Raw genomic sequence first — 14,733 nt, 5'->3', positions numbered from 1 at the left:
ATATCCTTGAAGGAGAAAAGGCATTTTATTCACATCCAGTAAAGAATTGTTGGATATTGGATTTCCTTCAAACTCACAGAAATTTAATAGGAGCAAAGGAAAGGTGTGGAAGTTCAGGAACAATGGAGACTCAACCACCAAACAAATTATTGTTAAACTAAATATCTCTTCAAAGAGGTACTGAAGGACTTGACAAATGTTAGCTGGTATTTATCAGGAATCAGAAAGATTTACCTTCACTTTTCACTGGCATCTGATAAACCTTCAAAGTTTCCTTCAGACAACTCAGACTTGCAGCATCTGAGATGACCAACATCACATTATCATCTTCTGCAGTGGCATCTACCTTACACATACAACTCCTAATGGATCCTTTACTTCTTACACTGGCATTTCTGAAGAGTTTCCAGATTGTCTGCACTTCACTATTACTGTAGCAAGCTTTTCTCAAAATTCCTGTAATTTAAAAAGTGGGGTGTAAGAGCTCTGTGCACACATGGCTTTGAATACAGCACTGTTCCACCACGCTGCAAACTTTCCACATTTACAAGATGGGAATTTAGGCCCTGGTCCAATACCCACTGCAGGCACTGAAAAGACTTCTATTGCTGTAAATGGACCTTGGAAGGAGGCCTTCTTTAAAATTTTTTAATGTGTCCAAAATTTACTTTGCAACAGATAATTTTCCCCTTGTTATTACTCCCAAATCGACTGGTGAGTTTGAATCGACTTTGAATAAAGCCAGTATTTTTTCATTTTCAGATTTTTTTTTTTAGCTTTCCTCAATCAACTGAGGATTCAGATTCATCTGAGGTTCAGTTTAAACAACATAAAACTGCTCCCTGACAAGGGACACCCTGGTAACTGTGGGCATTCATGGACCTCGGGGATTCAGAACAGTGATTCTGTGTCACAGGTTCCACCCCAAACTGCAGAGACAAAGCTGATAAATTCACATTAAGGAAATGAATGAAAGTCCACTGATGAGATCACACAAGGGCATCAATGCACAATTTCCATATCATGTCTAACACCTCCTAAAAATCAGCTCTCTGGCTTTCTGTCCAGGGCCTGAGATGTGCTGACAAGGCACACAAAAGGAAATTTTCTTCTTACCCTCACATTTGTAAAACCCAAGCCCAGTTAAATCCTCACTAAATTCTCTTTTATGCCTTGTTTAAGTGTATTAAGCATCTCCATCTAATTGTTCCTGCATGTAACCCAGGAGAACATGTTGTAATTAGGTCGTTACCACACGTGGCCCAGGAACCTGAGGCTTGTTTTAAAAAGTAGCAGAGTTGTTATTACCATTAGCAGCCTTTAGACCTTCCCAAATTAAAGTGCCTCACAAAAACACCATTTCCAAAGGCATCTAATCCCCATTTCATGTCAACCAAGGACTGAAGACCAGAATCAACACAAGGCAGGTTACCCAGTGTAATCACATGGCTTTTCAGTGAGACTTTGGATAGTTTCATGAAAATATGTAGCAGATTCCCAGAGTTACTGTGCCAAGATATTACCAAGCTTCTCACAGCAACTGGTAGCAAATTAACACCTAATCCCGAGAAGGAACAGCCCCAATGAATGGGCCACTCTGTTACAAATCATCTCTTTCAGCCTCCCATAATGTCAGGAGGAGCTGCCTTCAGCTAACTCTTAAATATTAAGAGATGCCCACTGTAACTGCTGACAGGTCAGTGTGGCAGCACCACTGAACCAGGCAACAGAAACCGGCCACAAAAAGTACCTGCTTTAAATAGTTGTTCTTGTGACCACTCCCTCTTTCTCCCCCCCAAAAAAAGACTTTCTGCAGGTCTTCAGTGCCTCTCTAATGTGCATTTATCCAGTTACCAAATCCAGTTATTCTAAAATATCCCTCCAGGATTCAAAACTGTGGAAGTAAAAAGGTGGATCAGAAATGCTATCAGAAGTCCCAACCTGAAACACTTGACTGTTCCCTGGATCTTACCCTCTGCTTTGGGCAGTATTTCAGCTCCACAGACAATGCAATAAAGTCCTTTCTTGCAGGGCTGGTTTTGTGTTTCCTTCTAACAAGGAAAAATACACAAATGCATGTAAATTCTAGTTTGGGTACAGTAACCACTCAAGATGGAAGCATTTCAATATAAATACAATTAAATATGTCAAAACTGCTTCATAGAAACACACTACTTGAAATACTCAAAGAAATCTCTTTGAATCAATCATTTAAACTAGATAATAATTAAAATACACACCCTGCTCAAAATGCTTCACTTCACTAAATAGAAACACTGTCATACAAAATATGAGGTGTTTTATAAGTCTGTAACGCTCCAGGCTATCAATTTGTTTGGAATTTTGCATAGGATGAGAGGTGCCCTTGTGCTTCCCTGGAGAAACAAAGGTATCTATTGAGTGTGTAAATAGAGACCTACAGCAAACCAGGCAGCTCATGAAGAAACTGCTTCACCTGTATTATTTCACTGAAGATATGATATAATAAATCATTCTTATCTCCCCTGCACCTTCACATTGAACAGCAGCCCCTTGGAGCAGGTCCTTTATCCCATCTCTGGGGTACCTTTCTGTCCCAGCTGGAGCCACTTTTCCTAACTGGAGCTTTTCTTCTCCTGCATTTCCTCTGAATTTTCAATCCTTAAATAAATCCAAGATTTTATTATTATTAGTTTAGGCAGCAGAGATTATACCTCGCTACGATATCAGAGCATGAGAGGAATTTTCAATCATTTTTTATAGATTTGAGCAGTTCAAATAAATAATTCCAGGAAAGTTGGTACATTGACTTCCCTTCTCTTTGCAGGCTGGGTAGCCTTTAATTCTGGGAATCACCAGAAATATATTAACTATAAAGGATATTCTTACCACTAACACATTAGTTATTAGATATAAAGACAAAGTAGGAGTGAATTTACAGTTTTTATGACAAAAGAAAGAGTCCACCCATTACCCCTCAAACCCAGTAGTAATATAATGGATTATTGTCCATCAGTTGTCCCAGGATTTGAGGTTTTTTGTGGATAGAAATTTGTCAAGAAAATTTAGTATCTAGTAGGACAAATGCTGATATTTCATATTTTAAAAAATAACAGTTAAGGAGAAATTTGCTATAAAATGTAGCTGTAAATTATTGTGAAGTATTTGACACACAACAGGTCTTGTCTTAAAGGATTTCTAATCAAAGTAAGATGCAACACGAGATCAAGAAAGGAACAATCTGCTCCAGATAAGGAAAGGGAGATGGATTTTCTTTTTTTTTTTTTTAATGTTAAGGATTTAAAGACAGACAAATCTTCTGGAAGACAAAGAAGAGGCAAAGGGCCCTGGGCTGAGCAGACAGGCCCAGAGCTTAAGTGATTTCTGTTCTCTAGTTAGACACACACGAATGTGAAAAGTGCTTTGGGACAGAAGATTTGGTTTAAGAAAACTGAGCTTTAAAGACTCCTGAGGATCAAACCCATGAACTCTTGGAGTGTGGCTGCAACCACCTGCCCCAGCAGTTGGTGGGGGATGTGGGACAGTTCCAGCCCAGCCACTTAATCAGCACTGAACTCGAAATTAAGTGTATTTATCTGGAGATGTGTCAGATGGTTGAATTGCTGCCAATGCTGGAGCTCCTGACCTCTCAATACTTCGAACCCATCAGCATCCAAGGATTCAGTGAAACCCAGGAAAGCTAAGCCAGGAAAACATGAGCCTTAGGAGGCATCAATACAGCAAAAATGTAACCAGAGGCCTTATACTGCAAGATCATGTGGTTAAAGAAATCCAGCGGGGTTCTTGCCATTCCTGCAAACAAGCATCTAATTTAAAAAAGATGCATTTACAATTTAAATCCTGTTGATATGAGAAGTTCATAGCTCTGGAGAGATGGATGTTATTTAGATGAACTTCTATGGAAAACAACCAGTTAATAATTTAATTTCTGCTCTCAGACAAAAAGAAAATATGAACCAATCTTAAGACTGCAAAAATCCTGCATCTTCATGTTAATGTGTGATGGAAATGAACAATCTTTCCCTGAAAAGTGAGGCACGATATGTTTTATTACAGAAAAATCCTGGCTGCCTTGATTGCAATAAATGAAAGAAAAGTTTAAAATACTTCAAAAAAAACAGACTGAGGGAGACTTCAAGACCTTTATGTACAAATTTACAGTGTTTTATATTGCATATAAAATGTGTTTGTAGGGCATACAAATGAGAACGTGTTTTCATGTGAGCACACCCAGAGCCTGATCAAAAGAAACAAGATCTCACAGAAGAAAAATTTAAACAAACAGCAATTTTCCTATCAAACAAATACAGATCTCTGAAGAAGCCTCTCATCATCATCATCAAGTATCAAAATGTTCAGACATTTTGACATAAGGAATCTGAGGGAAACAAAGTACTGAAGAACACACCCATTTTGGTGTCCAGGCTCAATCTATCATATGACCTGATCTGCAAAGATGCTGTTCTATAAATTTAATTTAAAAAAAAAAAAAAGCCCTAACAAATGTATAAAACTGTAATTTGATGATATGGGTGTTTAGCTTTCTGAGGAAAAACACTATTATTTTATGGTATTTAATGGTGAATTAAATCTGTAGTGGACAAACCTCCTCAGCCAATAATTACAAGTAAGATCCCACTTGGGCTTGGATTTAGAATTTCCAGACATGTTGTCCTTTCCCACGCAGGCAGGATGAGGAACCTTAATTGCATCTCTAGAAAACTGCACGTTCCATAAGTTTCACAGTGACAAACAAAAAAAGTGGAATAAGAAACCAAGTCTGGGAGCAGCTCAGGTGAGATGAGCAGGAGAAAACCATCACTGCTCTGGGGTGAGGCAACGTTTGAACAGCTGCTCACTGGGATTCCCACAGACACCGTGCCCAGGGTCTGCTGTTGCTCAAGGGAAAAGAGGACACACCTTTATTTCGTGTTCTGGACAGGCTGACTCTCCGTTTGCTGCTGTCCATCCCTGGAGCTGCTCCCTGCTCTGCTCCTGCTGCCCCAGCCACCTCCACATCCTCAACTGCACTATCCTCACTCCTCTCACTCTGCATCACTCTGCAACTCAGGCTCCTGCCACCAGCCTGGCCTTTCTCAGTCACATTCAGTGTTTCTGAGGTGTCCATGGCAAAAGGTTCCTCAGCCACTGGGGGGTTTCCACGTTCCACCTGATTCCCGTCTGCCCGAGGGGTTGGGAGCAGGGCTGGGATTTCCTGTTCCTCTGGTTCTGCATCATCATCATAGAGCTCTGGGCTGAAGTAAATGCTCTCATCCTCCTCCTCCTCCTCTGCACACACACTCGGGGTGGAAAGCTCAGCCTTCCCTCCTGCTCTGGGACACTCTCTGCAGGGCTCAGCTGGAAGCTGGAGCTCTTCAGCAACTGGAGCCTCGGTATTTTTAAGTGAAAAATGAGTTGTTTCCAAACATGATTCTGGTCCACTCGGTTTATGTTGTGCAGTTAACGATGATTGGCATTGATTTAAACTATCACTAAGTTCACTGGGCCCTTTCACACCCTCTTGTCTGCCATTAGCTGGGGCCCTGTAGCTCTTGGCCACAGGCAGAGGTGTTGAAGTCAGCGGTTTAAAGCAGCAATTCTCCTTCACAATATCACCATTAGTCCAACCATTCGTGTTTAATGTCTCTGGTTTAGTTGTTGGCACTTTGGGTGTGGAGTCTATACGTTTTCTTCTTTGTTTCACGTGGTGAGAATGACTCTCTACACCAACTTTCTGGCCACCTGTGAAAAATCACAAAACATAAATTCATTGTATTTGGTTTTCCCCCTCATTTACAGCATGTTTAGCACATTACCACCGTTTTATCAGGTTTGCAGTCATTTTACAGCACTCATTAAGAACAATACAAAGAAAAGCCCAGATATTCCAACTCTCTTTGCACATGAATTGCTTGAATTAAATCAACAGATTAACTGGTGTATTTAAAGATAGAGCATGATTGGATTGGAAATTTGTAACTTTTATTATTGTACTCTTATCTTACTCACATCTTTCTTGCCTGAAATGAAGTCATAAGCTTCCCTAAAATTTAGGAATGGATAAATATTTAGATGTAAAGATGGTACTGAAGGAGATCCCATGAAAGGTGTCTCACAGCAATGTCTAAACAACAGATGTAGGTTGAACCAGGGCACTCATCTTGCAATTATGTTAATCTTGGCCTTTCAAATTCTAAATGATTTTCATCGTTTTCAATGGAAAAAGAAATTCAAGTGAAAACATTTTTGATTGAGCTATAAACTTATCAAACATCATCAATTGTTTTAAGATGGAATAACAATTTTAGCTCATAGACAGTTGTGAATAACTATCATTTTCCACCATAGTAATTTTAAAAAACATTTTCCACCGTTCTGTAATTTTAAAAACCATTTGTTTCTTCCAAAAGAGATGCAACTTCACACTCAAAATTGCTGAGGAAGGTTTTTCCTACTCTGTTTCCCTGCTGCCACGACGTTACTTGGCCGATTGGAGAAATTCCCTTCGGAACCCAAACTTTGCTCCTGGCTTTTGGCAGGAACATCTGGTGACAGGTGAGCAGCTGCCTCTGGTGGAGAGCCTTGTGCCAGGTCCTTGGAATCCGGAGGGATGTGGAGAAAGTCCCTGTTGTTCTGGGAGGAACAGTCACCACGTCGGTTCCTGGCAGCGAAGGCCTGCAGGGATTCCAGGGCGCTGCCAAAGCTGCCGTGGTGCTGGATCTGCTGCCGAATCCACTTGGACAATCCTAAGGGAAAAAGAGGTGTCACTGCAAAATGACATCATCTCCACCAAGGATTTCCCATCAGTAAAGAGCATCCTAATATTGCAAATATTTCTGTGTACAGTCAGATTCACAAAGATGCCAAGAAGTTGCTCATGAAAGTACAAGAATTCATTTAATAATCATAATAATTTATTTAATCCATGGTACTATTTTCATGAGTAATACTCACAATACCCTTCTTTTCCTTTACCTTTTTCACCAGTCTTTTCTCAGGTTCAAACTGCATTGCACAAACATCACTACATTTCTTTTATGCCTCAGTGTTCATTTTAAATATTTAAAAGCAACTTACACAGAAGTACAGGTATTTATTACCATACTAACAGGGTCTGATAAAAACTGGAATATAATGAAGCTTTTCACAGCTTTGCTTCAGATTAAGTACCAGTAACTCAGATATTCAGAATCACTGCCCAACAGCTACAATAGAACACAACACATTTCTAGAGCTACAATATACATGCTCCTATCAGAATAATATTTAAAATGCTCAAATACCAGATGTCCAGAGCACAAAAGCTGTTTAGATGATGTAGGAACACACAAGGGTTAAGTAAAAACTGACTTCCTTGAGTGTAGAAAGTGGTTTTGAAATCATTTAAATATTCTTTGATTATCAGTTGAAAAAGGAAAAATAACAACAGAGAATTTGATTCCTGTGTGAAGTTTTACATTTTAGAGAAAAGGATTTCATGAAGTTTTGATTATTTGTGTTACTATATGAATTACTTTTGTTTACTTAAATAATTTAAACGTCCTTTTAGTACAAACAGACCCTTCAGAGCAGTTGGACTCAACTGCAGCAGCTGAGCTCCACCTGCTGACAACACCCAGCACGGGTTGGACACCTCACTGCCCACCTCAGCCAAACGGGCAGGAACAGAGAGAAAAACCACAGTCCTGAGCAGATTCTTCTCTAATTTTGATTTCTTTGTTGAGGGAGTGTTCGTGACCTGTTTTATTTCATCTGCCTTTGTTTCTACCCAGGATAAAAGTACAAAGAGAAGAGACTTGAATATCGAGCGTTTGGTGGTTCAGTTTGTGGTCTGTGGATATATTTTGTTATGACTTTTCCTGCTCACCTGTATTTGTATGACATATCTCTGTCATTCTGAGTTTTCACTATCTCTGATAACCCTGGGAACCTTCCCAGGAGGATTTTTGCAGCTTACCAGTGATGTATTTATTGGGGTTATTCCTGAACCGGTCGTCAACCAAAATCAGAGCCCCCCAGTCGTTCCTGTGCCTTATACACCTGAGAGGGGGCAACAAGAAGGGGGTAGATGGAATTAAAATCACATACATTCTTAACTGGGCAGTGTAAATACTGAAAAAAAAATAAATGTAAAACTGTAAAAGAAAAAAAAAAACAGACTGATAAAACTGCAAGAAGTTTTTTAAATAACTCTGTACTTTTGGTCTCTAAACCACAGGTTGTTCTAAACTCTTTAGTAAGCAAATGAATTATGCTACAGATCAAACACTGTTGAGTTCCTAATTCAGTTGTCAGAGACTTACAGAAATAGAAATAGTCACTTCTCATGTGTTGATATTATTTTTAACGTTATTTGGATTTCTGTGCTGTCTGCCAATAAAAAAGGATTAAAGAACAGCAGTAACATAAATGAAATATGGCAAGGAATCTGCCAGGAACAGTTCAGGGTTATTGTCCCCAGGGTATAAGAAGGTTCATGTACATTTTTTTGAGGATGATGTTTACAAATGTACATAAAAGCACAAGAGTCTCAGAATCAGGGCTTCAAACTGGAGTGACAGGGTGGCTCTCCAAGAAAGAATTATTTATCCTGGAATCTCTCAGTGACAGGAAAAGCTACCAAAAAAAATCTTTAAGAAACAGATTTCTTCCACTGGTTCTGCTCACTTCCATCCTGGTGGCATCTCTGCAGGAAGAAGCTTTCCTGTCTACTGGAGAACTTAATCTTAACTTTGTGTAATTTTCTGCTTTTATCAAAGTACTCCTCACACACTGTCATCCTTCACCAGAGCTCAGGTTACAAGAGCTCAGTCTGAGGGTTTTATACACAATTCAGACATTCATGTCAGCATGGAAGTCTATTTTCTCCACTTAAGTTTAAACCAGCAGAATTTCATTCAAATGCAAAATTATACAATAAGCAATTTTCACTAAATCTAGATTATAGTTAAAGTTCATTTCACAGTGACACAAATTCACCTTAATTTCTCCTTAGATTTTTCTGGGCAAATTTTAACCAGTGCTCTTACATTCTAAAGAGGAATCTAAGAAATCAGACCTGTAACAAGAAGAATCTACAATATTTTACTAATGTTCCTATTTCTCTCAGTTTTCTTCCTGAGCCTTCATTGATGTCATCACATTTGCATTAGGTCTGATTCAAATGAGAAGAATTTTCCAGCTGATGTTTCTCATCTATAAATCTGTGTTTCTACCTCTATGTACCCCTGACAGATGCGTGGCATCTATGACAGACAGGGATGACAGTGATAATCTTTATTTATATGATAAATTTCGTTGGAGAAGGATGAATTAATTCTCCCCTGTTAATAAAATTTGGGGGAATTTTTTTCAGCATCAGGAATGGAAGCTGTACCACTTCTTCTAAATCTGGAAAGAGATCAGTGAGCACAATAATTGAATTGACCTTTTGCAGAGGTCTGAAAATCCCCACTGCTATTTCTCCCTTTCAAAAATACTTGTAGGCTGAATATCAAACAACTGTTCTGAGCCCACTGAGAGTGTGAACAATTAGTGCATTTGGAAAAGCCCTGAGAATTTTTATTTGGTTTATAAGCTCAGAACTATTTGTCTCTGTTAAGGCTTTCCCTTCTGTCTCTCTGCACTACAAGCAATAAAACCTGCAACCAAACTGAAGAGGGTTCAGTGTAAAACAAAACCTCTGAATTATAACAACACTCAAATGCACAACAGGCTGAAAACCAGAGAGTTGTCAAGCACTGAGCTGATGGAGGTTGAATTTCTGCAAGATGAGGTTTTTGGTCTCATTTATCCCCTTTGTGTTAACAGGGAGGAATTAATCCTTAAAGATTTCACAAAATTCTACAAATACATATTTTTAACTATGTTCCATTTCTCTCACCTTCCCAGGGCTTGATTGAGAGCTCTATAAGCTTGAATTTCATACCACTGACTCCCTGATAAAAGGCCTCTTGTACTTTTGTGCTGGTCATTGTACTTCCTCTTTAATTCAACCTAAAAGAGAAGTCGTAAAATATTTGGTTTATTAATCATGATAAAAATGAAATATTCCAAAAGGGTCAAACAAGCAAATTAAATAAATTGATTAAATAAGAGAATACATAAAGTGTGTTTCAGTATTTCAACTCAATATTTTTGCCTCCTAACCAATTATGTCTTGTACCCTTCTAAAATGATTCTTAAATGATCTGTAACAATAGTTTCAATCTGATGACACAAGGACCACACATTTCCCTAAATCCCTGCTCCAGCAGGAGCAGGATAAGCTGTTCCCACAGGCAAACCCTCCCCAGGTACAGGGAGATGGAGTCCACAGCCCAGGAAATGACCCCCCAGAGATCCCGACCCTTCCCTTGATCCCAAATCCCGAGCTGTTGCTGGCACCAGGCCACGCTTTTCCCAAGTGAGGATGAAGCAAATACAACTTTTCTTCTCCCACAGAAGCTAAGAAAGAGCTTTAGGGACAGAGTGGCCTCTCCCAAGTACCAGAAGTCACCAACACCAACCCTAATTCCCAGCTTGGCATCCCCCTCTGGCTTTGGGAACTTCTCCCTGGCCCAGGGTGACCCAAGGCTGGCAGGGCATGGGCAGTGTGAGGAGGGAAGAGCTCCCCTTTTTAAAAAACACTCTATTCCTCCTGCTTCAAAAGCAGATCTGGAATCAACTGCAAAAGAAATCCCCCTGCCAATCCCATGGATAACAACACAAATGATGCCTGCTCTGAATTTGAACATTATACACTGTTCCAACAAATACCAAAAGGATGTATTATTATTATTATTTTATTATTATTCAGAGAGGGAGGCTGATTTTTTAAAAAAAAAAAAAAAAACAAAAAACCATAAAACTACACCAAAAAGGGTCTTTCTGTTGCTCTTTTGTACAGTATTAACCTTTCTAAACTGACAAGTGAAAGGACACGCTTCAGGAGAGAAACCAGCAGACTTCTAACCTCTTCTGACAGGTAACTTTCAACTTGCATTTGGATAAGAAATTTTATTTTATGTACTTATGCCCTTTAAATTGCCTGTCAAATTTACAAATTCAATCTTTGCAGCCAGAAAGCAAATTCAGTTTGATTTCACAGATTGAATATTTGTTCCAGTCACTCAGGATTTATTGACTGGCATGTGAGGTTTCCGTTGGAATTTTCCAAACAGAAGACGATTTCTTCTGAACGGTTTGTGAACATTAAAACCAGCCCTTGAAAAGGAATTTGGGGTTATCTGTGCACTTCTACAAATGGAAATACTACAGAGAAATCAAAGGGAACCTTTCACCATTGGAAAAATTCACTCAAGGCTTTAAAACATAAGCAGTGACAATATACTCCCACCGGGGAGCATCAGCTGAGAAACAGCAGCAAAACCATAAATGCCACAGACTAAGGGGTTGGGTTTGTTTGGGTTTTTTTTTTTTTAAGGTCTGGAAAGGTATTTTGAGGCAGTTTCTGTTATGATTCAAAAGAATTTTCAAGTGTACTTTTCAATCATAATTAGCAATATAATTTTTTGTCTTCTACTCCTGGGAAGTTTTAGAACAGAAATTCTTCGGAAGAGGAAACTGTTACCAGGAAGAACAAATGGAACACATGTAGCTTTACCAGTCTCTTACTTTGCTAGAAGACTGTTCAAAACAGTGTTAGAATTTTTAGTCCTGCGTCTTAAGCTGAAAAAATTATGGTATTTTTAATTATGTGCATGAAGGAAGAGGAGAATGAATGCAAAGCAGTCAGGTCATCTCAATAAAATACATGACTTTTCCATCCTTCTAATACACATCACTCAGGTCATCTCAATAAAATATATGACTTTTCCATCCTTCTAATACACATCACTCAGGTCATCTCAATAAAATATATGACTTTTCCATCCTTCTAATACACATCAGCATTCTGCAAGTGTTTCTTGCTTGTCCTGTACATCAACCATTCTCAAGTGGCACAAAACCCCACACGAGTGTCTGGGAAACTTCTCCTTCCCGTTTGAATTGCAGGAGGAAGGGTTAACAGCAAATAACCGGGGGGTTTGCTCACTGCCATGATCCTGTCCCAGGGGGAGATGCCAAGTTCCATGGCTGGGAGTTGGGTTTGCATGGGGAGGCTGCAGAAGGTAAAAGGCCAGCGCACGTCACCCTAATGCAATCGGAGCCCACTGCGTTGTGTAACTGCTGCCTGCCCAGCCATCAGATCCAACATGACATGGGACATATGGGAAAAAGCCAGGCTCTCCTGCCAGCAAATAGCCTGGCTGTGCAGGAAACCACAGGCTAGAAGGGATTAGTTAAAATGTCAAAAGACAGCCTTTCACTTTTACCTGTTCATCCTTAAAAACACACTGGCGGCTGAGGGGCAGGATTGGCAGACAAAGAGCTGCAGCACCAGGCCCCTGGCAAGCTCTGCCATCCTGTAGCTGTCACCCAGATTAGGCTTTGATCTGTCTGGGAGGTCATGGGCACATCCACATTAACTCGAGTCTCCCAACATTATACCTGCTAACTGCTCCTTCTCTTAATGCTTAATTACCTCTGCATCTTCCACCGGGGAGCATCAGCTGAGAAACAGCAGCAAAACCATAAATGCCACAGACTAAGGGGTTGGGGTTTTTTTTTTTTAAGGCTTGGAAAGGTATTTTGAGGCAGTTTCTGTTATGATTCAAAAGAATTTTCAAGTGTGCTTTTCAATCATAATTAGCAATATAATTTTTTCTCCAATGACAACAACAACATCTAACAACATTTGTTATATCAGATTTTAAGTGGTTGAAAAACCACCAAAAGAAGTTGACTACAGTAACATTCCTTCACACGAAGAAACTCAGATTTATTCAGGATTTAAGTGACATATAAATACATAAATGGATTTAAGTGATATATAAATACAGAAGTGGATTTATACTGTGTTGACCACGGCACAAAGCTCAGGCTAACTCAAAAACCAGAGCTTGTCTTTGGGCCCCAAAATAACCTGCAAATTCAGACACAGAACCTGCAGCCTCTGTTGCCTTTTTCACAACACACCAGGCTGACCCAGATTTATTCAGAATTAACAAACACGTGGCTGTATTTAACAGCAAGGTCTACAAATATCAATCTACTATGGATTAATTGTTTCTACAGAAAAAAATCACCAGAATCTTGTAAACTGATTTATCAGTGCCAGGATCGCAGGATGAAGGTTGAACAGGCTAAGCCATAGGATAATTTGGTTTTTATTTAGTGCAATTTAAATCAGCAAAATAAACTGTGCTTGGTTTTCTTTCATCTGGCAATGTTTTGAGATTTTTTTTCAATGCTTTACTTCACTTAACCAAACCCAGCCATACTTTGCTTTTTAAAAACAAACAGTAGTAGCAGTTCAGAATGTTTTTGTTTAACCAGTCAGGTCTGTTCTTTGACAGGGGATTGCCTCAAAAACATCTTCAACTGCCTCCTGTTTGCTCTGGTAGATTAAAAATGAAGAGCAGTTTGCAACCTGTGGATTACAAACCAGATTAGCCAGGAGTCTAAAGACAGAAATTCATGGATATAAAGGCATTAATGGGAGGAGTTAAACTGGACTCAGCTAAACCTGCCCTTCTCTGTCCAGCAGCACTTGCAGTGTTGTGCCAGCCCAGCTTAAAGGAGGAGACAAGCCCTGGAAAAGGCAACTAAAGCTGGACCTAAAGGTGGGACCTCAACACACGTGTACAAACCATGCCCTGCTCCCCAACACTCCCCTCCACGGAAATAAAACTCAGAAAAGGGATAGAAGTGTTCCCTGGCATTCCACTCACTTGTTTCTCTGGTTTTATGGGAGGAAAAGTAGTAATGAAAACAAAGAGCACTGCTCACATCATCCAAAAAAATTTTTAAAGGACACATTCATGTCTAACATCTACTAATTCCCCACGACTGAAAAACAAGCAGGCAGAAAAAATACCAGGTGGTCACTCCCCACTTCCACCCCCCCAAAAAAAGACATAAAAATGTTTTTTAAGCAAATCTCCTGTCCCAAAAATCTCATGTGTCCACTTAGAGTCTCCCTTCCACCTGAAACAGCAATAATTAGAATTCTCCAGGAACACACTTGCCATCTACTTTCCTCCTGACCAGTGCCAAGGAACCATAAAAGTCTGTAAGTGCAGGAAAGTTAAAGACATGAAAACTCACTTCTTTTCTTTCACATCTGAAAATTCTCAAGTAGAAGCAGCATTAAACAGGGCAGTATTTAACTTTTCCCAGCTGACTTCAAAAGCAGGAACAACTGGGAGATTTAAGGCAAATAATGCAAATGTAAAGGCCTGGGTGAGTCCCAGAACAGGCTTCAAACATCCTCACCCTTCAGCAGAGCCACTCAAAGCTGTCTCTGAACACAATGTCTCAATTTACCAGCCCAGAGGAGAAAGATATTATGGCAGGATTTTATCTTTAAAAGCTCCAAGTGCACTGTTAATACATAAACAATATGAAATAAGAAAGGTTTATTAGCTATATTCTACCAAACTAGATTCTGTATATTACTATAATTTATTAAGGCCATTCTAATCACCTCATATACCTAAATATGGTCACTAGACAAATATAACACACTTATTTTCACATATAAATGCAGCATTTCCTTAAAAAGCAACAACAAAACCCCCAAACTGTGAATGAGGCACAATCAATACTTTGTACTGCTCAATTGATCAACAAGATGTTCTGATACACAGAAATAGTTCAGGTGACCCTTCCTGCCTGAAAACTTCCATG

At 39.4% G+C, this 14,733-nt stretch overlaps 1 protein-coding gene across 5 annotated transcripts in view; it reads right to left on the bottom strand.

The window, feature by feature from the left end:
* The window catches only part of BRIP1 (BRCA1 interacting protein C-terminal helicase 1), a 95,883-nt gene that overhangs the window by 40,915 nt on the left and 40,235 nt on the right, over positions 1-14,733 (bottom strand). For 4 of the 5 annotated variants that reach the window (XM_027744936.2, XM_039381068.1, XM_039381069.1 and 1 more), the window contains 7 exons: positions 9,884-9,996; positions 7,958-8,040; positions 6,456-6,746; positions 4,921-5,742; positions 2,567-2,640; positions 1,973-2,051; positions 235-456 (listed from right to left, as the gene is read on the bottom strand). In XM_027744936.2, the coding sequence (XP_027600737.1) occupies positions 235-456; positions 1,973-2,051; positions 2,567-2,640; positions 4,921-5,742; positions 6,456-6,746; positions 7,958-8,040; positions 9,884-9,996 (1,684 nt within the window). Of the gene's footprint in view, positions 1-234; positions 457-1,972; positions 2,052-2,455; positions 2,641-4,920; positions 5,743-6,455; positions 6,747-7,957; positions 8,041-9,883; positions 9,997-14,733 lie in introns of those variants that run through there. The other variant, XR_005563470.1, reaches the window with a different exon arrangement.

This window comes from Pipra filicauda, unplaced genomic scaffold (genome assembly GCF_003945595.2).
Source record: "Pipra filicauda isolate LSUMZ 115617 unplaced genomic scaffold, ASM394559v2 scaffold211_size2331000_pilon, whole genome shotgun sequence".
Classification (NCBI taxonomy): Eukaryota; Metazoa; Chordata; class Aves; order Passeriformes; family Pipridae; genus Pipra; species Pipra filicauda.
This window is presented reverse-complemented; position numbering and strand designations above follow the sequence as displayed.